Raw genomic sequence first — 27020 nt, 5'->3', positions numbered from 1 at the left:
AAAAAGACCAATAATCTTCTTGCTTAAAAATGGGAGATATAGAATTAAACATTAAAATGACCACACACACACACACACACACACACACACAAACACATACACACAGTTTTTCATCATACTTAAGGGGCTGGCATTGCTGCCAAAAGATAAGCCTTTGTCAATATTTTAAAAATAATGTCTTAAAGGTAATAGTAAATAAAAAGACATAAAAAGGTATAAAAAGGAAGAGGTCAATTAATTATTTGCAAATAACTATATACTTAGAAAGTGCTGGATAATAAATTGAAAAGCTCCAACAAACAACAACAAAAGTGAGCTTCAGCCGGGCACGGTGGCTCATGCATGTAATCCCAGCACTTTGGGAGGCTGAGGTGAGCGGATCATGAGGTCAAAAGATCGAGACCATCCTGGCCAACATGGTGAAACCCCGTCTCTACTAAAAATACAAAAATTAGCCGGGCGTGGTGGCACGCGCCTATGGTCCCAACTACTCGGGAGGCTGAGGCAGAAGAATGGCTTGAACCAAGGAGGTGGAGGTTGCAGTGAGCTGAGATTGTACCACTGCACTCCAGCCTGGTGACAGAGCAAGACTCCGTCTCAAAAAGAAAAAAAAAAAAATTAGCTTCAGAAAGGTAGCCAGACACAAAATTAACACACAGAAATCAGCAGCTTTCACATATGTGAACAACCAATTCAAAAATATATAGACAAAAGTAGTCCATTTGCTAAAAATAACAACCCCTGTCCTCCGAAATAAACTCAAGAATCATGCCAAACTGCAGAAAAACTTGATAGTACTCCTGAAGCATACAAAAGTGGACTTGAATCAATGGAGAGACATATCCTGGTTTTGGATAGGAAGACTCAACATCACACACATGTGAACATTTTAATACCATTTATAATTTTAACCGGATTCCAATAAAAACGCCAACATTTTTCTTCTGGAAACAGACAAGCTGATTTTAAACAAAAAGACAAATAAGCAAAAACATCCAGGAGAACTCTGGATAAGAAGAGCCACGGGGAGAATTAACAGTATCACACACGAAACATACTCTAAATCAGGGGTCCCCAGCCTCCAGGACACAGACTGGTACTGGTCCATGGCCTGTTAGGAACTGGGGCGCACAGCAGGAGGTGAGCGATGAGCAAGCCAGCGAGTGAGTGGAATTTCATCTATATTCGTAGCTGGACCCCATCGCTTGCATTACTGCCTGAGCTCTGCCTCCTGTCAGATGAGCAGCGGCATTAGATTCTCATAGGAGCACGAACCCCACTGTGAATGGAACACACAAGGGATCGTGGCTGTGCACTCCTTATGAGAATCTAATGCCTGATGATCTGTCACTGTCTCCCATTACCCCTAAATGAGGCCATCTAGTTGCAGGAAAATAAGCTCAGGGCTCTCACTGATTCAATCTGATGATGAGACGTAATAATAATAGAAATAAAGTGCAATCCCTCTTCCCAGTCCATGGAAAAACTGTCTTCCACGAAACCGGTCCCTGGTGCCAAAAAGGTTGAGTAAAGCTGCTCTAAATCCTCAGTGACTAAAACAGTTGGAACTGAGACACGAACAGCGCAGTGGAATGAACAGAGAGTCCAAAATGAGACCTGAAGGCATGCAGGTGCTTAGCATGTGATAAAGGCAGCATTTCAATCCATGGGGGAAATGGACTGATTGATGATAGTGAGGGGAACTGCAAGACCCTACCTGGAAAAAAAAAATTGGATCCATGCCTTACATCACTAACCAAGATAAAGTCAAATGTGGATCAAATGTATGTGTCAAAAATGAACCTATGAAAGCATTAGAAGAAAAAAGCCTTTTGAATGACAACTTACAATCTAGAAGCCATAAAAGAGAAAAAAAGATAAGTTTATGATAAATTCTACTACATAAACGTCAAAAACAACATCAACAACAACATAAGCAAGGTCTTTTTTTGTTTTTTGTTTTTTGTTTTTTGAGATGAAGTCTAGCTCTGTGGCCCAGGCTGGAGTGCAGTGGCGCGATCTCAGCTCACTGCAACCTCCACCTCCTACGTTCAAGCAATTCTCCTGCCTCAGCCTCCCGAGTAGATGGGATTACAGGTGCCCACCACCACAGCCAGCTACTTTTTGTATTTTTAGTAGAGACAGGGTTTCACCATGTTGGTCAGGCTGGTCTCGAATGCCTGACCTCATGATTCACCTGCCTCAGTCCCCCAAAGTGCTGGGATTACAGATGTGAGCCAGCGCACTGGCCAGAAATGTCATAGTCATAATGCCATAATGACAACGGGGAAAATTATTTGTATCTCTCACCACAGACAGAGGCTAATATTCCCATTATGTAAAGTTATCTAGAAATCAATAATAAACCAATGACCTCCTTGTTTCCATCTATGGACAAAAGAAATGCATAAACAACTCATAGCTAAAGCGATATAACTGACCCTTAAACATATGAAAAGGTGCTCGACCTCACTCATCATAAGAAAATTACAAATCGAAAATGACACAGAAATACTATTTGTCGCCTATCTGATCAGCAAAACTCCACTGACATCTCCCTCTATAGGTGAGTTTGGGGAAACAGACACACTCATCCATTGCTGATGAAAGTGTAAGGGGCATATTCCCCACGGAAGGCAACTTACAATAGATCTTAAAAGCACAATGCCCTTCCCTTCACCCAGCATCCTGCTGATCCCTTAACCTGCTGCACCCTGCTCTGTGCGCCAGGCCCCCCACCTAGACCAGCACTCCCCAATCTTTTTGGCATCAGGGGCCAATTTCACGGAAGATAATTTTTCCACAGACAAAGCAGGAGGATGACTTGAGGTCAGGAATTCGAGACCTGCCTGGCCAACACAGTGAAACCCTGTCTCTGTTAAAAACACAAAAATTAGCTGGGTGTGGTGGCGCAGGACTGTAGTCACAGCTACTCGGGAGGCAGAGGTTGTAGTGATCTGAGATGGCACCATTGCATTCCAGCCTGGGCGACAGAGTGAGACTCCATTTAAAAAAAAAAAAATTAAATTACTAAAAAAGCAGAAAGGAAAGCACTGAGGCAAGAGTTTGGCAGAAAGCATATTTGCTGTCCAAGAAAAAGGAAAATGTGCACATTACATTTACTGGGTGCTATTCTTATTACATTGTAATATATAATGAAATAATTATACAACTCACCATGATGTAGAATCAGTGAGATGCCTGGACTTGTTTTCCTGCAACTAGACAGTCCCATCTGGGGCTGACGGGAGATCACTTGAGGTCAGGAATTTGAAACCAGCCTGGCCAACACAATGAAACCCCATCTCTGTTAAAAACACAAAAATTAGCTGGGCATGGTGGTGCAGGACTGTAGTCACAGCTACTTGGGAGGCTGAGGCAGGAGAATTGCTTGAACCTGGGAGGCAGAGGTTGCAGTGATCTGAGATTGTGCCATTGCACTCCAGCCTGGGCAAGGAGTCAAACTCCATTTAAAAAAATACCCCAAACCCAAAAAAGCTACTTGTCTGCCACTGCATTGACGAGGTCTTTACCACACCACCCACATCACCTAGCCTCTCTAATTTGCAGTTTCCCTCTCTGTAGAAGACAGAAAGACACATGGATGGATAGAAGAAAGGAAAGGAGGGAGGGAGGAGAAAGGAAGAAAAAGAAAATACAAGTAAAGAAAGAAAGGGAGAAGGAAGAAAGGGAGGAAGAAAGAAAAAAAGGTGAGGAAAGGAATTATGAAAGGAAAGAAGGATGAAAATAAAAGGAAAGAAAAGAAAAGAAAGAAAAGAGGGAGAAGAAAGGAAGGGAGGGAGAAAGCAAGAAAATAAAAATAGAAAACAAGTAAGCAAGAAAGGGAGTGAATAACTGGAATAGGTGACTTTTAAATGCTTCCTTCTCTAAAAATTCTGGCTATTGTTCATGGCTAAGACAGTAAAAAAGAAGAGCCCATTTTAAAGCCTGGATGGAACCCAGAGGCAGAATTCTTAACGCACGTCATTTTTTGGATCTCTGCCATTTGAAGAAGCTGAAAGACATAGAGATCCTTCGGGCTTGCAATTGCCAAGATATTCTACATCTAGTGGTAATAAAAATTAATGTTCAAATTAAAACAATGAGCAGGAAACTGGAAGCTCATGGGAAGACCAACTTGGCTGAAGGCAGAGTGGGCAGGTGAGAAGATCGACGTAGAATGGGCTGGTTTGCTGAGTCAGCCCCACAACGGTGCTTCTGACATGTTTTTACGGGATGGGGATCCTATACAGACACAGATTCGAAGGCGCTAAAAATGTAAATGGTCACTTTTTAAATGAGTACAAATGATCCATCAATATCTTCTAGAATCAAAAGAACTGGAAGAATACAGATACCATTCATAAAATAAACATGCAGATATTTTGTATTATTTATTCCAGAGATAAGGTTATTATATGTTTCAAAGATAAGATTTACGTAAAGAAAGATGTGACAACTTGTAGGACCAGAAAGAACAGACTCATAGAGACCCATGGGTCCTTTTAGATGAAGGAGCCAGATGTTCACCTAGACCGCAGGAGAATGCAAAGATGCCTCATCTTTAGTGTTCTGTGCATCCTTTTGCCGACATGGTTCCTTCTGCTTGTTTCTCATGGTATCTACCTTGTCATGGCTCTAGATGCTTTTTGTAATGGTGATGAGGCCACCCTATTGCAAACTATTTGGAAACCAAAACAACTCCCTCATGCTTTCAGGCTGAGAGAACTGATGAGTCAGGGGCATGGGCTATTGAGAGCCAGAGGCCCTGATAAATTATGTCACCCTGCCTCGTTAAGGAGCAGATTAAGGGACTAGCTCAAGGTCATGCTGTCAAAAGCAGGGCCACTCGAAATCCAAATATTAATACAAACTGCCAGTGCGAGGCACAGGAAGAGAGACTTCTCCTGCTGCCACTCTTTGAGCTCACGAACAGCATGGCACAAAATGAGCAACATATTTTGCAGATGATTTCAATAAACGGTCAAGACTAGGAACATCCGGCATAGTGATTGTTACTTATCAAAAGTGAGACTCTAATAACTTTCTGATCATGTTCATCCGTGACAGAAGTCAGGGAACTGAAGGACAGAACATTGTGTGGCAGGTGATTTGATCATAGTATGTTTTATGTGTGTTACATTTAGTTGAATTTTATTGCCCTTTTGTTAAAATTGTGGTTCTTTCATTTTAAATAATAAGAAATTTTTTAATGATACCTTTTTTAAACTTCCAGTTTAGGTTCAGGGGTACACGTTCAGGTTTGTTATGTACGTAAATTTTGTGTCACGGAGGTTTAATGTACAGATTACTTCATTGCCCATGTGATAAGCACAGCACCTGACAGATTTCTTTTTTTTTTTTTTTTGAGACAGAGTCTTGCATTGTCGCCCAGGCTGTAGTACAGTGGTGTGACCTCAGCTCACTGCAATGTCCGCCTCCTGGGTTCAAGTATTCTCCTGCCTCAGCCTCCCGAGTACAGTAGCTGGGACTACAGGCATGCGCCACCACGCCCAGCTAATTTTTTTTTTTTTTTGTATTTTTAGTACAGACAGGGTTTCACATGCTGGCCACGATGGTCTTGATCTCCTGACCTCGTGATCTGCCCACCTCAACCTCCCAAAGTACTGGCATTACAAGTGTGAGCCACTGTGCCCAGCAGCACCCAACAGGTTCTGATCCTCACCTTTCTTCCATGCTTCACTCTCTGGTTGTCCCACTATATACCATCCCTTTCTCTATGTCCATGTGTTCTCAGTGTTTAGCTCCCACTTATTAGTGAGAACATGCAGTAATAAGAGTTTTTAAATTCCATTTCCATCAAGAACAGGAAATAAATATTCCAGATTCCTATAAATATTTAAAATGTAAATTCTAGAAATCTCCAAAAAAGACTTGGGTTAGGAAGAGCTATAATTGGCAGTTGCTTCACGTTTGTCTCATCCATTAGAAACAGACCTGAGATAAGTTCTGCTATGAATCCTAACAATAGGATAGCTTTGTTAAAAAATAACCCCCAATGGCCAGACACAGTGACTCATCCCTGTAATCCCAGCACTTTGGGAGGCGGAGGTGGGCGGATCACAAGGTCAGGAGTTCAAGACCAGCCTGGCCAACATGGTGAAAACCCGTCTCTACTAAACATACAAAAATTAGCCAAGCATAGTGTCGCATGCCTGTAATCCCAGTTACTCAGGTGGCTGAGACAGGAGAGTTGCTTGAACCTGGGAGGCGGAGGTAGCAGTGAGCTGAGATCGCACCGCTGCACTCCAGCCTGAATTACAGAGCAAGACTCCATCGGGAAAAAAAAAAAAAAAAAAAAAAAAAAAAAAACAAAAAAAAAAAAAAAAAAAAAAAAAAAAAAGACAAACTCAAAATCACATAAATCCATTTATGGATAAATGATGTCCAACCAAGGGTTAGGTATTACATAGGCTCAGTTTCTAGAGGATCTGCTTCTTTGATATTGAGAACTCTATTTACCCAACATCTATTATAAAATTATGCATTTATGCAATTATAAATAAAGTCATGTATTCTTTTTTAAAAGGGGTGGAGGCTGTGTCAGTGTTTTTGGGTTGAAGAGTAGTTTAAGCCCTTTGGTTTAGGTTGCACACAAGGAGGATTTACAAGATCTCATCTTTTCTAAACCTGCTACGCTCTTCAGTTCAGCAGAGACTCCTAATTGTAGCTATTAGTTCCCCTTTTTTGTGGTCTCTTCTGTCAATAGACTATTGAGTATTCAGTAAATTAAGCCCAACCAGCAGCCAACACACTGGGGCAGACGTTAAATCATACCTCGGCTGCCCTCATGCCTTCCCGGTATCTGTGAAATGGCTTTTAAACACAGGCGCGGGATTTAACATGATGCACATTTGTGTCATTCTCAAATTTCCATCCTGTACAATCAGGTATGTGAGGGTTTTTTTTTTTTTTTTTTAATTCTAGGCAACAGGTGTGTTCTTGGAATAAAGTTCAACCCCCACTTCTGGCTGATGTGAGAGGCAACAGCTGCAGGCTTAATACCAATGACACATGATTCTATAAGTGAGAGAAAAAATAAACGGTATGTTCAAAGTATTAAAGTCATGGGCAGATGGACGCTAGCTGCCTGCACTTTTCTTTGTGTGGTAGAGCTGGAGTCTAAACTTTCAGATGACAAGTGTTTCTTCCTTTCTCTCTTGCTTGCTTGCCTTTCTTCCTTCCCCTTTTATTTTCTTTCCTTTCCTCTGTTTTTTAAAAACTAGTGAGAACGTAAATTTCCTTAAGCATTACATATTCGCTATTGAGAATATTCCTTCATCTGAGTCATCCTGTTTACAGGCTGATGAATGAGGAGATGGAAAACTTAATGGAGTTACACTTTATAACTCACTTTGTTCTAAAAAGAACTTAAAGGGACTGTTTACTATGCAATTTGAAGATAAATTGTAAATTTATCTTCATGTAAATCTTAAATCTTTTAAAAAAATGCAAAGCTAAATATACTTATTTATAGGTCTCATTATTCTCTTGTAAAAAGCTTCTATCTAGAATTTTTGAGGTACTCCTAAAGAGTTATAATGTACCGTGTACCTCAGAAGCCTAATGTAGACATTAATTAACAGTAACCATAATGATACAATAATTACTGTGATAGTGTTCAGGAGAGAAAATGTTTGTCAATCACTCAAGCATCTCTTTCAGTGTACTGCAGATAATACTCCTCTGTACATGTTAGCTTTCAGGAGTTATCATGCCTCAGAATATAAGAGGCTCAGCCACTCTTTTGCTGCATGTGAGGTTTCCTGTAAACACGAACACTGGGGGAAAGAACGGGCTAGAGCAGTAACAACAGAGCTGCGGGATACATTTGATGCAGACGCGTCTTAGTGCACACGCTTTCCAGAACTCATATACACCAAGGCTTCTGGGTACTTCAACAAAAATGGAGAAGAATCTTTGTTTTTCTTAGATGTGACAAACAAATACATTGCAATGTGATGAGATAAGCACCTATTTAATTACAATCTTGGAGACTGGCATAACCAGTCACTGGATCCCCTGGGAGATGGTGTGGGGTGTTTCATACTATGTCTAACTGGGAGGGGAGCAAAGACAGAATCCCTTTCTACTATTTTTTGAAGCCCCAAACCACAACTTCATTCAAGAACCAGATTTTCTGTGAATCTATAATGAAAATGGTTTTGCCAGGCTTGTCTCGTTGCTGAGAAAACCATAGGTTGGTGGATTTGGAATTCAATCCTTAGTGAGAAACAAAGGCCAAAGCAAAAGAAGAACCCAGTGATAAATTTCTTTTTATGTTTTTAATTGGTTTGGCTATCACATTAGATTTTCACTAAATGCATGCAAACAATGACTAAGCTTGAAGATGATGCTAATATTTTTTAAAATATGAAAAGTGTCTAAAACTGGCAAGCAAGCTTAGGCATCTTTAAAAGTCTCTTCTAATCCAGAGAAGATCAAACTCTGTGTTTTTGCTTCTCCTCAGGCTGTACTTTGTTCAAAATTATATTAAGATATACATGACACAAAATTTACCATCTTAACCATTTTTAGTGTCCAGCTCAGTACTGTGAAGTATACTCACACCGTTGTACAATCTCAGGAGGTTTTAATCTTTGAAAACTGAAACTCTGTACTCACTGAACAATTTCCTATTCTCTCCTCCCTCCTGCCTCTGGCAAACACCATTCTGCTTTGTCTCCATGAATTTGACCACCCTAGGTACTACACATACATGGAATAACATAGCATTTATCTTTTTGTGTCTGGCTTATTTCACTTAGCATAATATTCTCAAGGTTCATCCATACTACAGCATGTAGCAGCATTTCCTTCCTTTTCAAGGCTAATATTCCATTGTATGTACAGACCACATTTAGTGTATTTGTCAACGCACACTTGGGTTGCTTCCACCTCGTGGCTATTGTGAATAATGCTGCTATGAACATGGGTGTCTCTTGGAGATGTTGCTTTCAAATTTGGGGGATATATATAGAAGTGAAATTGTTGGATCACATGGTAGTTCCATTTTTTTTTTTTTGAGAAGTCAGCATACTGTTTATCACAGTGGCTGCACCATTTTACATTCCCGCTAACAGTGCATAGAGGCTCCAGTGTCTCCACATCCTCACCTTGTTAATTTCTGTTCTTCAACTAGCAGCCATCCCAATGGACGTAAGGTGATATCCTCAGGCCTTATTTTACAGAAAGAAGACAGGTGGCTGCGGACTGAGTCAGCTCAGCCAGGGGAACTTTTTTAAAGCATAAATCAAATTGACCCGAGTCCTCTGCCCAGTGCCCCCCAGGTGGCTTCCCATCACAGCGGGAAGGAACGCCAAGTCCCTCACTGTCACTAGAAGAGCATGTTGTACTCTGAGCCCTTGTTACCCCTCTCCCTGGTCTTCTCCCAGGTCTTCTGTCCTGCTGAGATCACACCAAGCTTGCTCTGAGCCTTCGCTCTTGCTGTTCCCTCTGCCTGGAACTCTCTTCCCCACATCGCTCCACGGCTCACTCCCTCTCTCCATCAGATCTCTGCTCAGTGTCACCTCAGATACACCTTCCTATCTCAAGCAACATCCCTGCTCCCAGCACTCTACATGACCCTGCTTTCTTATTCTTTTGTCATAACTTAACATACTTGCATTCGTTTATGTATTTGTAGATATCATCTGTTTCCCAGACTAAACTGAAAGTTCTGTGAGAGCAGGACATGGCCTATCTTGCTCATCCTGATGCTCCCAGCTTCCAGAACTGTGCCACAATGCTCTATCCATATGCGTTGCAGGAATAATTAAATGAATAAATGGTGATGAATGATTTAGCCACTGCCTGCCTACCCAGAGTAAAAAAAAGTAAAGAAAGATCTCATCAGGCTGTTAGAGTCATCAGAGGCTGGGCTGGTAAGTTTAAACTCTCCACTGAGAACAGGGGAGGAAAGTACTTACATGGGTCTCCACATCTCCAGCAAGTATCCTACTGTTCTTTAAAAACTCAGCCACCATACTGTTCATCAGCTTGTCAAAGGCTTCCACGGAGGGTGCCACACCTTGGGGAAAGAAGCATTTTGTTATTCTCTGGTAGTTGAATGAAAACCTGGGATTGGCCAGGCATGGTGGCTCACACCTGTAATCCCAGCACTTTGGGAGGCTGAGGCAGGCAGATCGCCTGAGGTTAGGAGTTCAAGAGCAGCCTGGACAGCATGGTGAAACCCCATCTCTACTAAAAATATAAAATTAGCCAGGCATGGTGGTGGGCATCTATAATTCCAGTGACTCAGGAGGCTGAGGTGGGGAAATTGCTTGAACTTGGGAGGTAGAGGTGATCTCAGGGAGCCGAGATCGAGCCACTGCACTTAGCCTGAGTGACAGAGCGAGACTCTGTCTAAAAAAAAAAAAAAACAGGAAAGAAAACCCAGCACTGTCTTGCCATAGGTAATATGGAAGTTTAATATCATCAATGTCATTCTCACTAATTCATTCACTAAGTCATTCCTTCATTCAATCAATGTTTTTGTTTTTTGTGGGTTTTATTTGAGACAGGGTCTCACTCTGTGATCAGTGCAGTGGCGTGATCTCAGCTCACCGTAACATCTGCCTTCAGGGTTCAAGTGATTTTTCAGCCTAAGCCTCCCAAGTAGCGAAACCATGGGTGCAGGCCACCACACCTGGCTAATTTTTGTGTTTTTTGTAGAGATGGGGTCCCACCATGTTGGCCAGGCTGGTTTCAAACTCCTGGCCTCAAGCGATCGACCCACCTTAGCCTCCCAAAGTGCTGGGATCAATGTTTATTAAACATTTCTCAACAGCTCAGAAAAACACTGTTTTCCTATTTTTCATCCTCCTGAGTAAAGACACTGTGTAATTTCAGTTCATTCCCTCCTAACCCAGGGAGTTAGGTGGCACTATCACAATGTCATAGATGAGGAAATGGTGTTGCAAACATAGCACGTGACTGGGCTGGAGTTATAGCCCAAACAAAAGGCAGATCCAAAACCTGAACCCAGTCGATTCATCCAAAGCCAGTGGCCCTTCTTCCACAGCCACCTGCTCAGGTGCTATCATGACCTCACGAACAGTTACCAAGATTACCCAGGACAATCAAAAGGTAATAATGAACTCCAGCCAAGTATGAAAAGAAAGCTGATTTCACTCACTTTCTTCTTTCTTCACTCCCCAGGGCACCGGGGGGACTACCACAGTGGAAGTGAAACTGACTGCGGAGCCCATACCTGCTGGCTTCACAGCTGCCACATTGCTGGCAAAGCTCAAGTGGTAACTGCCCAACAGGCGTGTTCTGCATTTCCTTCCCTGCCTTTTAATTAACAGAAAACAATCTAAGTCCCTGATTTCATGTCCCTAATATTAAGAAATACAATACGGAGAAACTGAGCACTACAGCTATGAAAACTCTAACCAAAACCTAAGATTCCTTTTCTCATGTTGTACAAACATATCATCCATGCTCACAAAACTATTAGGATAGCGTCTTTTTCTCTTTTTCCCAATTACCCATTTCCACAGGCCCAAAAGGTGATGGAAACAAGTTATTTACAGCTCTCTGCAGCTGTGTTCTAACTTCTGAGCAGGACGTGGAAGCTGAGTTATCTTAAAGTTTGCAGCACAGTACGTAACAACTTCTGAAACATAAAAAGAATGCAAGCCCAAAGGTTCCTTATAGATCCCTTTGGAAACAGATAAACCTGTTTGTTGCTATGGAAGAGGCCCGAGGGGGGTCTCTACTGACTATTTAAAGTGGGAGGAAGTTTCAGAAATGTGACAGAGTCCTCTACATAGCAGAAGGTACAATAATAAAAGGGAATATTTTCCAATTTCCTTTCATCATTCAGCTCTGTTCACAACTCCCGCAGGCAGACCTGTCTTTCTCTCCAAACTGCATCCTTTGAGTATCCCTTAATCAAAGAATCTGGGGCCCTGAATAGTAATGCATTGAGACCAAAGATCCTGGAGGATTAGGACTGTGTGTAACTCACCTTCAATTTTCTTGCACCTACCACAGTGTTTGTCGCCTTGTAAAAAGGTAAAATATTTCTTCAACTGTTGAGCTGAGCTTACCTGATTATCATCAGAGAAAAACAAAAAATACTCACCTTCTAAAGCACATCATAATACCAGTATCATAACAGAGTGGTCCTTTGATCTATGCCTATTATGTATTTGTAAGGGATTATGTTCCTTCTAAAAGTTTCTCTCTCTTTTTTTTTTTTTGAGATGGAGTCTCGCTCTGTAGCCCAGGCTGGAGTGCAGTGGCGTGATCTTGGCTCACTGCAACCTCCACATCCCAGGTCCCGGTTCAAGCAGTTCTTCTACCTCAGCCTCCCAAGTAGCTGGGATTACAGGCATGAGCCACAATGCCCAGCTAATTTTTTTTTTTTTTTGTATTTTTTAGTAGAAACGGGGTTTCACCATGTTGGCCAATCTGGTCTTGAACACCTGACCTCTAGATCTGCCCACATCGGCCTCCCAAAGTGCTGGGATTACAGTCGTGAGCCACTGCACCCAGCCTAAAAGTTTCTTTCAAAGTAAAAAAAATAAATGAACTTTGGCTATAACATCATTGTAATGATGCTTGCATATAAGGTAAAGGTTGTTCTGCAGATTTGTTAAAAATAGAAAATTGTCAAAACTTACTAATTAAGAAGAAATGGAAATGATGTCTTTTAGGATTGGTAAAATGTTTTAGGATGGATATCATTCAGACATTTTACTAATTATCCTACTTCATTTCAAGTAGGATAATAAATTGCAGGCTAAGTTGTTTTAGAAGAGCTTTGCTTTAATAACTGGTTTGGAATAATTTATTATATGAGAAAATATTTTTTGAAACAGTTAAGCAATTTAAATAATTTAATTATATACCCTCTAATTCTACTTGGCCAATTAATTTTTCTAGAAAAATTCTTTTTTACAAAGTACCAACTTCGGTCTAGTACCTCTTTGAATGAATGAGGTTCAAATTATTCAATTTTTTTTTCTTTACTCAGTAATACTACACAATCTCCTGGTAGTTGGATTTTAACTTTGTTTTGTGTACTTACAGGCTTCACATTTGTGGTCAGTAATTTGGAGAAATGTCTTTAATGATCTGATGCCAAAAAGTTACTGAGGAGAGGATGGAACTATTTTCTTACAAATAAGATTTATTGAATCGCATACACCAACTGTATACAGTTAACAAAAAGAGGCTTAAAATGAAATCATAGATGTGTCTCAGTTGGTACGGAAAAAACTTACAGGCTCCTGGCGGCCTGCCTTTAAACAACACCCCCTTTCAATTCATTGAAAGCATTTTCATTTTCATTATGTTCAGGGGGGAAATAAACCAGCCAGCACATTTGTGCTCACACAGTCATTTTTGTCCCATGGCATGTAATACAGGCACAGGTCCAAATTCTTGCCTGAAATTCTAGAAGCACCAATGTAGGTCTTTCCTGGTGAAAGCTTTTTCTGAAGTTCCTTCTTCCCCACGGCTTTTCTCAGCCCGAAAAAGCCTGACAGGATTCAATATGGGTCAGGTAAGGAGGAAGTGCCCATGTGACAAGAACAGAGTTGCCACATTAAATACAGATTGCCTGGCTACATTTGAATTTCAGATAAGCAATGAATAAATGTTTGCTGTGAGTACACACTAGGCAGTATAGCTCATGTAGTACTTGGGACACGCTTATACAAAAAAAAAAAAAAAGTGTTCTTTTCTGAAACTCAAATTTCATTGGTTGGTCGTTTATTTTTGTTTGTTAAATAAATTACTAAGTGAATTATTTGTAATTTTTATTTGTCCCTTAGTCAAGAAGAAATTGGAAAAAATATATTAGATTTCTTGGAGAGTTTGCCAAATGTGGTACCCTTTTTGAGAAAGTAGCTAACTTTTTATTTTTGATCATATAATTTAAAAAATGTTTTAAAGTATGGTATTAGCACAGAGTTTGAAAAGCATATTTGGTTAGCAATAGGCAAAGGTAAAACACTGTGACTTAGTTATATTACAACAAAGTCATATTTGCCTTCACATAAGACTAGCTTCCTTCAAAACTGCAGTTCCTAAATTTAATGATTTGTTCTCTTTAAAATCAAAATCTGGTTGCATGCAGTGGCTCACTCCCACTTTGGGAGGCCAAGGAGGGCAGATCACAAGGTCAGGATTTTGAGACCGGCCTGGCCCACCTGGTGAAACCCCAACTCTACTAAAAATACAAAAATTAGCTGGGCATGGTGGCACGCACTTGTAGTCCCAGCTACCGGGGAGGCTGAGGCAGGAGAATCGCTTGAACCCAGGAGGCGGAGGTTGCAGTGAGCCAAGATCGTGCCACTGCACTCCAGCCTGGGCAACAGAGCGAGACTCCATCTCAAAAAAAAAAAAAAAAAGAAAAAAAAATTAAAATCTACATTTTACGATTTACATTCTAATCGAGAACATTAGTTTTTGTGTTTTTTTTTTGATAATTACGTAGATAATATATTTAGTCATTGAGTGTAGGACAGCAGTATGAACACCAAACGAAAGAATGATGACATCTGACACATGGAATATGCTTGTAGGAGGCACTGGGGCTGGGCACAGGGGCTCACACCTGTAATCCCAGGATTCTGGGAGGCCGAGGCGGGGAGATGGCTTGAGCTGAGGCTACTGTGAGCTGTGACTGTGCCACTGCACTCCAGCCTGGGTGACAGAGTGAGACCCTGTCTATAAAAGGCACAGCTACTGATAATTTCTGTGGATTGTGGGTTTAAAGATTTTCGTCTTTTCTCTGTTTCGGGGATTGTCTGCCTCTGGTTAATGTCACGGTCACATACAATGGAAGGAGTGGGGAAGATGAAGGCTAATAGAAATGTTTCTTGAGAATGAAATGATGGAAACAAAATGAAGTGACCCACAGAAGACCCAGAATGACAACAATTTGTGGCCCTACCTCCATTGACACCGTTGACTTCCCTGCAGTCCCCAGGGGGCCTGTGGGACTCGGCAGACAGAGACTCCAGGCGGCTGACAGCTCGTTCCAGTCTTTCCACCAGTCCCTGCATGTCGGCCATTCTAGAAAAGCACAGGCACAAATGGAGGCTGCGTGAGCATCACGGAGGATGAGCAAACCAACAACAGCGACGAGGATAACACGATCACTGGGGGTGGCTTTATTTTTATTTTTTTAACCATGAAATTTTACTTATTATTGTTGTTTTTTAATTTCGGTAGTTTTTGGGGTGGGTGCAAATGGTTTTTGGTTACATGGATAAGTTCTTTTTCTTTTCTTTTTTTTTTTTTTTTTTGAGACAGAGTCTCGCTCTGTCACCCAGGCTGGAGTGCAGTGGCACAATCTTGGCTCACTGCAACCTCCGCCTCCCAGGTTCAAGCTATTCTCCTCCCTCAGCCTCCCAGGCAGCTGGGACTACAGGAGCATGCCACCATGCCTGGCTAATTTTTTGTATTTTTGTAGAGAGGGGGTTTTACTGTGTTAACCAGGATGGTCTCGATCTCCTGACCTCGTGGTCCGCCCGCCTCTGCCCCCCAAAGCATTGGGATTACAGGCATGAGCCACTGCACCCGGCCTGGATAAGTTCTTTAGTGGTGATTTCTGAGACTTTGGTGCACCCATCACCTGAGCAGTGTCTACTGTACTCAATGTATAGCCTTTTATCCCTCACCCCCCCCACCATTCCCCGAATCCCCAAAGTCCATCATATCATTCTTATGCCTTTGCGTCCTCATAGCTTAGCTCCCACTGATAAGTGAGAACATATGATATTTGGTTTTCCATTCCTGAGTTACTTCACTTAGAAAAATGGCCTCCAGCTCCATCCGAGTTGCTGTAAAAGACATTCTTTTGTTCCTTTCTTTGGCTGACTAATATTTCATAGTGCACATATACCACATTTTCTGTATCTATTCGTTGACTGATGGGCACTTTGGTTCCATATCTTTGCTATTGTGAATTGCATTGCTATAAACCTGTGTGCATGCATCTTTTACAGGATAGCTTTAATTACCTAAAGACTATTTCCACATATCAGGAAAATATGTAAAATTCAAAAGAACCTAAAACTTGGAACAAAAAATTCAGCATTATATTGAGCTTATTTTCTATTCCATTAGTGATTATTACAACCCCAATATGTAATACACAAATATTCACCCCCTTTATACTGCTCCCAAGTGCCTGTGTTATGTTCCTTGTTATATGACACACTCTAGGTACAGCACTTACTTTATAACAGCCCACAAAACATATATGGAAAAATTAATATTGCCAGCTCTTCTTCTGCTAATGGTGGGAACATATTTTCACTATTTCCAATAATTCCTTCTGTGAAAGCATAATTTTCCAGGGGACACTAAACCCACTGATAATCCTTGTTTACTCAGTTACATAAAACCAAACAGCCCAGCCCAGGAGAACTGAGTTTATGAACCTCAGCATCCTTTAGCAGGCAAAGAGGCCATCACCTCAAAGAGCTAATTGTTTTCCACTTATTACTGATTGGTTTGTTTTGGTGCTTCTGTTGCTGAATTATTTTAAATTATAATTATTCTGAATGTAGGACTTTAATTTAAAATAGGACGGATGGTTATTTTCCTTTTGTAAGGCTGGTAGTTACGTTTAGGCAAAATCTAGTCTTAGGTGGGGTGGTTTGTAGAGACGAGAATCTTCAGTTACCCAGTACTCTTGGCTGGGATAAATAGGGACTGAAGCTGACTAGAGGGCCGGGGATAAAAATGGGGCAGGGTGACCGGGTGCTGTGGCTCACACCTGTAATCCCAGCACTTTGGAAGGCCGAGGTGAGTGCATCACGAGGTCAGGAGTTCAAGACCAGCCTCGCCAACATGGTGAAAACCTGTCTCTACTAAAAATACAAAAATTAGCTGGGTGTGATGGCAGGCACCTGTAATCCCAGCTACTTGGAAGGCTGAGGCAGGAGAATTGCTTGAACCCAGGAGGTGGAGGTTGCAGTGAGCTGAGATCCTGCCACTACATTCCAGCCTGGGTGACAGAGCAAGACTCTGTCTAGAAAAAAAAGAGAGTGAGCAGGGTATCCATCCTTTCTGCTTGCAAACAGACAAATAAATGAATATGCGTAGGGTGAGTTCCCAGTAAAATTACAAACTTATGTTAAGATTATTGGTCCTAGAATTTACATTAAGGTAACCTCTGAGGAATGGAACCCAATCTAATTTGTTCAGTCTCCTGAGATCTAGCTTATAGCCACCATAGCCCCAGCCATATTAACTTATGACTGCTTTTGGCAAAATCAGGCTGCTGCTCCCTAAGAGAAGACAACTTGCTCCCTCTTAATCAGTGCCTGGAGTTCTTTTCCCTCTTAAGAACCGTCCAAGCATCATTCTGAGCAAAAGAGGAACAGCATGCTTCTGAATCAGAGACACTGCTGCCCTAAAGCAAGCATAAATACATTTAATTGCTCTCAGATGAATACATATTTCATGTTTCTGCTGGGGACCAGGCAATGCATTCTCTTACGTGTTTTGTATTCTATCAGTTTTGAGCTTAAACACAGTGATGACGTGCCACTGCCGTTTCTTAAAAGCAAGGTTATACTTATCAAAACTTGTATAGCTCTGTAATTCTGTCTGAATGTCAGATGGTCATCAGCTATGGAGGGCGGAGTTTACTGTCTATTTTGGAAAGTCATCTCTCCTGAAACTGGCAGGAGTTACTCTTGTAAAATATGGGGCAGTGTTCTCTGCACAGCTGAAATCAGCATCTAATCCTAAGGGGATTCAAAATTAGAAATTTCTCATCTATTCTTTTCCTTTTCACGTCAGAACTTGTGCTTCCATCGCAATTGAAGAAAAAAAAAAAAGAAAGAGAAATGTAATTGAATCCTTTATGTAATCCTCTTGCAAGGGAACTGGGTATCCTGTAGGTAGATGAAGGCCATTTGAGAAATGATGAAAGCCCCTCAAATCTTTTAATAGTTGCCCATCTGTTCACAGTTATCTATGTTCCCTGTTACTCAACCTGCCAAATGTTACCACCATAGACCTAGCCTGTGATAGGAAAAAAAAAAAAAATGTTTGCTTTGTTAGTAAGCCCCTACCCCCAACAGAACGGCACCAGCCACCTCCAGCAGCTCACAGATGAAGCTATCTTGAGAAGGCCTGTTACATTTCACACTTAGGACTGCTGTCTCTGACTGCAGCTTAATCAGACTCCCTGACAAGACCCAAACTCACACTATCTCATAGTGCTCCGTATGCTGAAAGACAACAGGAGTCAGCCCGCAAACTGCAGGGCTGGACAGATTGGTGTGGAATGCAGTCAAAAAGCGACTCAGACGTCACTCCATGCAAAATCACCATGAGCAAGACTGAGTCCTGCCACAGCCTCTAAAGCGGTCAAAATACAGCTCATGCAAGGAAGCTGGAGAGATGCCTCTGGGTTTTAAACTTTCAGAACAGTTTCTAAGACAAACTGAAGGATAAATAAAAGAAAGACTATATACCAGGAGATATGCTAGCATTCCCAAGGAGACCGATGGGGCCCAAGATGATCAGTATGATCGTGTACTCTTCCCTCAAAACTCTCTCTGGTCAGGTGCTGTGGCTTTCACCTGTGCACTTTGGGAGGCTGAGGTGGGTGGATCACAAGGTCAAGAGATCGAGACCATCCTGGTCAACATGGTGAAACCCCGTCTCTACGAAAACTACAAAAAAAATTAGCCAGGCATGGTGGCGGGCACCTACAATCCCAGCTATTGGGGACGCTGAAGCAGAGAATTGCTTGAACCTGGGAGGTGGAGGTTGCAGTGAGCGGAGATTACGCCACTGCACTCCAGCCTGGGCGACAGAGTAAGACTTTGTCTCAAAAAAAAAAAAAAAAGAAAAGAAAAAAAAATCTCTCTCCCTCTCTCTCTCCCCATATGCCCTCAGCTGCTAGCCCGGTTCTCAAGAATGAGGAAGGAGCAGAGCTGCAGATTCTCCACATTCTTCCCAGGCAGTCCCATCTGCCTTGGCGTTCCAAAGTGGATTTAGCCAAGTTTTGACAAGGAGGTGGCAGCCAGGAATTAAGAATTAGGTTGAGGAAACGCATAGGGTAGTCAAAGCAAATACAGACAGCAAGGTCAGGGTAAGGAATGAGTCAGGGCCAGTGGGGCAGACCAAGGAGTCTGGATCAGGAGGCCAGCAGAGTAGGAGGCTACAGCAAGATGGCAGGAAAGAAGATATTCTAAGAACCCAGTGAGGAACAAAGAGAAGCCAGATCCACAGCTGGAGAATGAAGAGACCGGGTTAGATGACACAGCTCAGACTTGACCCTCCAGATCTTGTCAAGTAGAAGCCAACGACAAGGAAAGGTCAGAGGATACACACAAACACCTGAACAGAGTGTGAGTGTGTAGGGGGAAAAAAGAGGAAGGAATATAACACTGCACAACTTTCTTCTTTTCATGATCTGTTTTAGGGGCCAGGTGCAATGGCTCATGCCTATAATCCTAGCACTTTGGGAGGTGCAGGCGGGTGGATCGCTGGAGCCCAAGAGTTCAAGATCAGCCTGGGCAACACGGCGAAACCCATCTCTATATAAAATTGAAAAATTAGCTGAGTGTGGTGGCACATGCCTATAGTCCCAGCTACTTAAGGGACTGAGGCAGGAGGATCACTTGAATCTAGGAGGTGGAGGTTGCAGTGAGCTGAGATCATGCCACTGCACTCCAGCCTGGGTGAAAAAATGAGACCCTGTCTCAAGAAAAAAAAATCAGTTTTAAAAAACTATACTTGAGATTCATCTTAATTCCTTTTTTAAAATTTTTTTGTATTCTCGTTCTTTTTTTTTTCTTTTTTTTTTTTTGACAGAGTTTCACTCTGTCACCAGGCTGGAGTGCAGTGGCATGATCTCAGCTCACTGCAACCTCCGCCTCCTAGATTCAAGTGATTCTCCTGCCTCAGTCTCCCCAGTAGCTGGGACTACAGGTGCGTGCTGCCACGCCCAGCTAATTTTTGTATTTTTAGTAGAGACGGGTTTTCACCCTGTTGGCTAAGATGGTCTGGATCTCTTGACCCCGTGATCCCCCTGCCTTGGCCTCCCAAAGTGCTGGGATTACAGGTGTGAGCCACCGCGCCAGGCCCCATTTTTTTGTATTCTCTTTTGAGTTTCATCACGTGAGAAGTGCACCCATCCTCCTTTTTGGTCTTCTTCTTTTCCTAATATGAATTTTCCCCTCACTTTTCATGGTTGTTTTTGTTTTGAGACAGGGTCTCACTCTGTTTCTCAGGCTGGAGTGCAGTGGTACAATCACAGCTCCCTGCAGCCTCCACTTCCTGGGCTCAAGGAATCCTCCCACCAAAGATCCTCCCTAGTAGCTGTGATTACAGGGCAGGCCAGCACATCTGGCTGATTTTTTAAATTTATTTTTTGCAGAGACAGGGTCTCCTTATGTTGCCCAAGCTGGTCTTGAACTTTCGGGCTCAAGCAATTCTCCAATCTCAGTTACCCAAAGTACTGGGATTATAGGCATGAGCCATGGCAACCGGCCTACTTTTTATTTTTATGAAAGCCAGACATGCACAGAATTTAAATAATCAACAGTTCTACTACCTACATTCTTCCATTCTGTGTCATAAGTGCCAAACAGTTTCAATTATTTTAGCTGTTTCTTTAATAATTACCCCCACCCTTTATCTCTAAATAACGTGCTTCTTTCATCTCTGTGTCTTGTTTGGTTTTCTTCAGTTTGGGGCATTATTCATTGAGTTCCCAACAAAAATACAAGGGTTTACTTTTTTCTTGCCCGATCCCCACTACCGCCTACATACATATTGCATTTTGTCTTGTCCTCCCAGCAGTGTTATATCACAATTTTTGTGTGCTCAACAGCCAGTGTTAACACAACTATGACTACTTGCATCTGAGCCAGAAGGTATACTAAGATTATTTTCCACTTATTGTTCTACCTGATTTCCTAAAGTCATTCTTTTCAGCTTTTCAATTTTCTATATACTTAAAAATTACTCATCTCTGAACCTCCTCCAGTTGTGTAAGTGTCTATTCAAAAGGGCCAAACGCGCCTGGAATTCTATTAATGTTTTCTTCTCAGAGATATCTCTTCTGGAGATTTACTGGACCCTGTAGAATTGCTCCACCGGCCTGCTGCACATCTGTAATTTGGGATCCGCTGGCATCTTCATTATGAGGATTTCCCCGCTCCTTCTTAATGTTCTGTCATCTGTTTCCTAGATTCAATGTCTTCCTCTTTCTTACTGTATTAAATTGGGAAGAGCATCTTCTTTTGCAAAAAAAAAAAAAAAAAAGGCGGGGGGGAACATGAAAGGTCAATTTTTTGAAACCTCACAAGTCTGAAAATATATTTGTTTTGCTCTTATACTTGATGGCTAGTTTAGCTGAGTACAGGATTCCAGGCTGCAAATTTTCCTCCAAATTTTACCTTTTTGCAAAATGAAAATTTGCTCCACTGTCTTCTAGCTTCCTAGTTTTCTGTTGAGAAGTCCAAAGCCATTCTGATTCTCCATCCTTTGGATATAACCTGTGTTTCCTCTCTGGAGGAAGTTTTTGGAATCTTCTCTTGGCCCTCAGTATTCTGAACATTCATGAGGATATACTTTGTGGTCAATCTATACTTTTTTTATAAATGATTTTCAAGAGATGGTGGAAAAGATAGAAAAATGGGCCTTGCAAATCATTTGTCTCCAGATGGATTTACAAATCAAATGTTCAAATATGCTAAATAAGTTAGCATTCAAAATGTTTAAACAATTCAAACTTTTCTCACACCACATTTCTCCCAATATTTACAAATACTTCATATACTTCAGTATGAATATAGCTAAATAGTATTCTCTCATATACTGCCTTGGAATAATGGGTATTCTAGAATTAAGAAAATACTTTCCTCCCATAAATATGTACAACTATTATGTATCCATAATAATTAAAAATAAAATTTTTTTAAAGGAAATATTTTCTAGGAGAAAAGATGGCTACCCTTGCTTAAAAATGTGTTAGCTACTTAGTCATCTTATAAAACCCATCCTCAAAATACAGATAGCCCCTAACACTGTCTGATTTTATATCCAATGTCATATTGTGCCCATATTACAATGACCATGCGTAAAGTAATGAAGGACATAACAACTTCCAGAAAAGGAGAGTTCCATATACTTTCAAACCTTATATACACTCTCAATTATTTTGTGCTTTTTCAACTGGGATCTTTTGTGCATCTTTAACTAGAGGGTTCCTGGCTTTGGAATCAGATACAGCTGGATTAGTATTCTGGCTCTCATTATCTGGGGGACTTTGGGAAAAGAGCTTAATTTTGCTTTTCTTCAGTTACTACTTATGCATACAGTTGCCATGAAGTATAAAGGTAGAGAAAGTCTGCTGGGCGCAGTGGCTCATGCCCGTAATCCCAGCACTTTAGGAGGCGAGGTGGGCAAATCACAAGGTCAGGAGTTCAAGACCAGCCTGACCAATTGGTGAAACCCCATCTCTGTGAGATGTACTACCCAATTAAAAACTTGTGCTTTCTTTCCTGTCAGCACATGTCCTAAAAATACAAAAATTAGCTGGGTGTGGTGGCATGTGCCTGTAGTCCCAGCCTGTAGTCCCAGCTATTTGGGAGGCTGAGGCAGGGGAATCGTTTGAACCCAGGAGGCAGAGGTTGCAGTGAGCCAAGATCATGCCATTGACCATTGAACTTCAGCCTTGGTAACCTCTGTCTCAAAAAAAAGAAAAAAAAAAAAAAAAAGGTAGAGAAAGTCTGAAACATGGTCAGTAATAAACATGTTAGCTGTGTTATTAAGTCATTCCATCTCATTTCGCTGTCAATGCGAATGGTTTTATTTGAAACATCAAGCAGTCGTCTAGAAGATCTGGTCAATGGAAATGACCAACGGAAAGCTTCAGGTCAGTAGACCCTTATTTTTGTCCCCAACATGTCATTTTCCTCTGTCCATGTACTTATTCCTCCAACATATTTAAAAGAGGTTTTCTCAAGTCTATGTGTATGTGTGGTTACCATAAAATGAAAATTGTGGTATGTAATTTGTTTTTTTCATCACGTATCTTCCCTCTCAACATTTTTACAATGACTCTGCTTTTAAACAGTCCTCTGCAAAGGATGAGGCCCAATCTCTTTGGGTCGGTCATTTTGGGAAAATGGCAGCAGGCCTTCGTCCCTCACAGTTTCTCCACCCAATCCATCTTATGCTCAGTGGTGAAGGGTCTGTTAAGCCCTTAACTAGTTCAATGTACCAGTTATGAAAGCGGCTTTCATACATGCTTGAACATTGACATTCCGTGGCACAATGTAAATGGCGATCAGCCTAGAATAACAGCCCGTTTGCCTGGATTACACATTTCGCATCTGTGAGACACACTGCCCAATTAAAAACCTGCATTGTGCTTTCTTTCCTGTCAGCACATGTACACCTCACCTCCCAAGGAGGCCTGCTACAAGCTTTTCATGGGCTGAGGCTGGATCTCACTCTTCTTTGCGTCTCCCACTGAGTCCAGCATGGTGCCTTCTACCTAGAGAATCTATAAATACTTTTTGATTGACTAATTAATTAGCTACCACTCACTGCCTTTTCCTGGCCTACCCACTCACTGGCACCATCCCAGATCAGGATGAAAGCCAGATTTTCACAGGAGAAATTTTCACTTAAAAGAAGATGCTAGATTCATTTTTCCTACTTGGAACCACAGTGGCTTCCTCCCATGACTAGCACACTTGCTCCCTCTAATGTAAACCTTTGGGTCTCTTCCACAGCTCCTTTTTCTTTAGGATTTCAAATTTTGCTAAAACTCCACATTGTCTAAAGGTTTTGTAAATTCCTCACAACAAGTTCACAAAACAAGTAAGAGATAATGCTACTCTGATAACGTTTTCATGTTAATAAAAGAGCTGGGTCTTTCGGGTTTCCTGATTCCTAGCTCAAAGTTCTCCTCGCTAGGCCAAACATACAGAAATAATGGTAGTGACAGTTTCTCTTCTAATTCTGCAAGGAAGACCAGATCCAAGGGCTTCTGAAGATCATGAACCTGAGATTAAATAGAAAATAGACTTTTCTCAAAAGAAGACACTTACACTGCCAAGAAACATAAAAAAAAAAAATCTCAACCTCACTGATACCAGAGAAATGCAAATCAAAACCACAATGAGATACCATCTCACACCAGTCAGAATGGTGATTATGAAAGTCAAGAAACAATAGATGCTGGTGAGGATGTGGAGAAACAGTAACACTTTTATACAGTTGGTGGGAACATAAATTAGTTCAACCACTGTGGAATTAATCCTTGAGATTCCTCAAGGATCTAGAACCAGGAATACCATTTTACCCAGCAATCCATTACTGGATATTACCCAAAGGAATATAAATCATTCTACTATAAAGACACATGCACACATATGTTTATTGTAGCACTATTTACAATAGAAAGACATGGAACCAACCCAAATGCCCATCCATGATAGACTGGATAAAGAAAATGTGGCACATATACACCATGGAATACTATGCAGTCATAAAAAGGGATGAGATCATGTCCTTTGCAGGGACATGGATGAAGCTAGAAGCCATCATCCTCAGCAAACTAACGCAGAGACAGAAAACAAAATACTGCGCGTTCTCACTCATAAGTGGGAGCTGAACATTAAGAACACATGGACACAGAGAGGGGAACATCACACACCAGGCCCTGTTGCGGGGTTAGGGGTGAGGGAGGGAAGTTAGAGGACCGGTCAATAGGTGCAGCAAACCACCATGGCACATGTACACCTATGGAACAAAGCTGCATGTTCTGCATGTGTACCCCGTTTTTTTAAGGTTTTTTTTTTTTTTTGAGAAATAAAGAAAAAAAAGGAAATAGACTTTAAGTGACAAAAAACTGGAGACTTTCAAATCTTTTCTCATAGTGAGGCTGGGCAACCAGTGTATACGTGAACTCCCTGCAAAAAATAAAGTTACAATGGACTAATTTCTCTATAGGTCCACAAAAATTTAAAATATTTGGTAAACTACCATCAAATCAGACTGTCCTAGATTGTTAAATTCTCTTTTTTTTGAGACAGTCTCACTCTGTCACCCAGGCTGGAGTGCAGTGGCACGATCTTGGCTCACTGCAACCTCCGCCTCCCAGGTTCAAGTGATTCTCCTGCCTCACCCTTCCAAGTAGTTGGGATTACAGGTGCCTGCCACCAGGCCCAGATAATTTTTGCATTTTTGGTAGAGACGGGGTTTCTCCATGTTGGCCAAGGTGGTCTCGAACTCCTGACCTCAGGTGATCCACCTGCCTGGGCCTCCCAAAATGATGAGATTACAGCCATGAGCCACTGCGCCTGACCGACTGTTAAATTCTCTTTGCCATAACCATATCAGTGACTTTCTTTTCTTTCCCAGGAAACTACCAAGCCCTGGGAGAAGTAACCCTGTGATTCGCTATTATTGATTGGGTAATGGTATGTTTAGGAGAAACAAACCGCCACAGTATTCAACCATTCATTTATTAACTGGCTGACTGAATATGCTTGTTTCATTCACTTAATGAGTCAGTTCCCACTATCTGCTAGGCACAATGCTCATAGCTAGAAAACCAAGGCTGATTAAAAACATTTCCTGCCCTGCTGTAGTGTGAGGGGGCTGAAAGCAAACCTTGCTTAGTCAAGCCAGGGAGCTGTTTCACTAAGAGATACATTCACGTTGCCAAGGTGCCCGCCTTTGTATCTTTTGCTTACTTTCCTACAGAGCATTTCTGGAGCTAGCTTCTCCCCAAACAGCAAACAAAAAGCACCATTTTCCTTTCATTGCAAAGATGTTTCAAGAGTTTCTGATTTTTGAGACAGTATAATCAGAATAGCTGAAACCAGAGAGTTAAATAAGAAAAAGAACACTCTCTGGCCGGGTGCAGTGGCTCACATCTGTAATCCCAGCATTCTGGGAGGCTGAGGCGGGCGGATCATTTGCAATTAGGAGTTCAAGATCAGCCTGGCTAACATGGTGAAATCCCATTTCTACTAAAAATACAAAAAAAATTAGCCAGCCGCAGTGGCGCATGCCTGTAATCCCTGCTACTCCAGAGGCTGAGGCAGGAGAATCACTTGAACCCAGAAGGCGAGGTTGTAGTGAGCCGAGATCGTGCTATTGCACTCCAGCATGGGCAACAAGAACAAAATTCTGTCTCAAAATAAATAAATAAATAAATAAATAAGTAAACACTCAATTTTTCATGAAACTGGAAAAAACACATATGAGATGCTGAGTTAGCCAACTGACTCCTCTGGGGCCTCTAATCAAATCTCACTGCAGGAGAAAAATGCTTCAGCTTGCCCTTCAGAAGAATCTCACCCCAGCTCTCCAGCTACAACTCCCCAGGCTCCTGAGACACCCACACACCACAGGGACAGTCCCAAATATATCCTACTCTATCCCTCTCCTATGCCCTGATTCTGCTGCCTCCTGGGTTCTTCCTAGCATTGTTGCTTTCACTCCCCAAATCCCAGCTCCTCTAAGAGATCTTGCAGTGTCTCACAAATCAGAGCAATCTCCAGAGGTATTTACTCCCTGACATCTCCATCAAAACCACACATACAATTTCCTCACTATCACATTTGCCTCCTCCACTGTGGTGTTACCATCCTCAGAACCACCCCTGATTGGCCTTGTATGTAAGTATTCCTCCTCTAAGTTGAAATTGGAAATACTGGCTGGGCGCAGTGGCTCACACCTGTAATTCCAGCGCTTCGGGAGGCTGAGGTAGGCAGATCATGAGGTCAAGAGATTGATACCATCCTGGCCAACACAGTGAAACCCCATCTCTACTAAAAACACAAAAATTAGCTGGCTGTGGTGGTGTGTGCCCACAGTCCCAGCTACTCGGGAGGGTGAGGCAGGAGAATGACTTGAACCTGGGACATGGAGGTTGCAGTGAGCCGAGACGGCGCCACTGCACTCCAGCCTGGTGACACAGCAAGACTCCATCTCAAAAAAAAAAAAAAAAAAAAAAAAAAAAAAAAAAAAAAAAAAAAAAA

General features: G+C 41.7%; 1 protein-coding gene across 2 annotated transcripts in view; it reads right to left on the bottom strand.

Annotated features, from left to right (window-relative positions):
• The window catches only part of CAP2 (cyclase associated actin cytoskeleton regulatory protein 2), a 142150-nt gene that overhangs the window by 101225 nt on the left and 13905 nt on the right, over positions 1–27020 (bottom strand). The window contains exons 1-3 of one of the 2 annotated variants that reach the window (XM_017521627.2): positions 16899–16912; positions 14933–15054; positions 9951–10051 (exon numbers count right to left, since the gene is read on the bottom strand). In XM_017521627.2, the coding sequence (XP_017377116.1) occupies positions 9951–10051; positions 14933–15053 (222 nt within the window). In that variant the 5' untranslated portion in view covers position 15054; positions 16899–16912. Of the gene's footprint in view, positions 1–9950; positions 10052–14932; positions 15055–16898; positions 16913–27020 lie in introns of those variants that run through there. The other variant, XM_017521626.2, reaches the window with a different exon arrangement.

The sequence above is a fragment of the Cebus imitator genome, unplaced genomic scaffold (assembly GCF_001604975.1).
Source record: "Cebus imitator isolate Cc_AM_T3 unplaced genomic scaffold, Cebus_imitator-1.0 Scaffold21, whole genome shotgun sequence".
Classification (NCBI taxonomy): domain Eukaryota; kingdom Metazoa; phylum Chordata; class Mammalia; order Primates; family Cebidae; genus Cebus; species Cebus imitator.
This window is presented reverse-complemented; position numbering and strand designations above follow the sequence as displayed.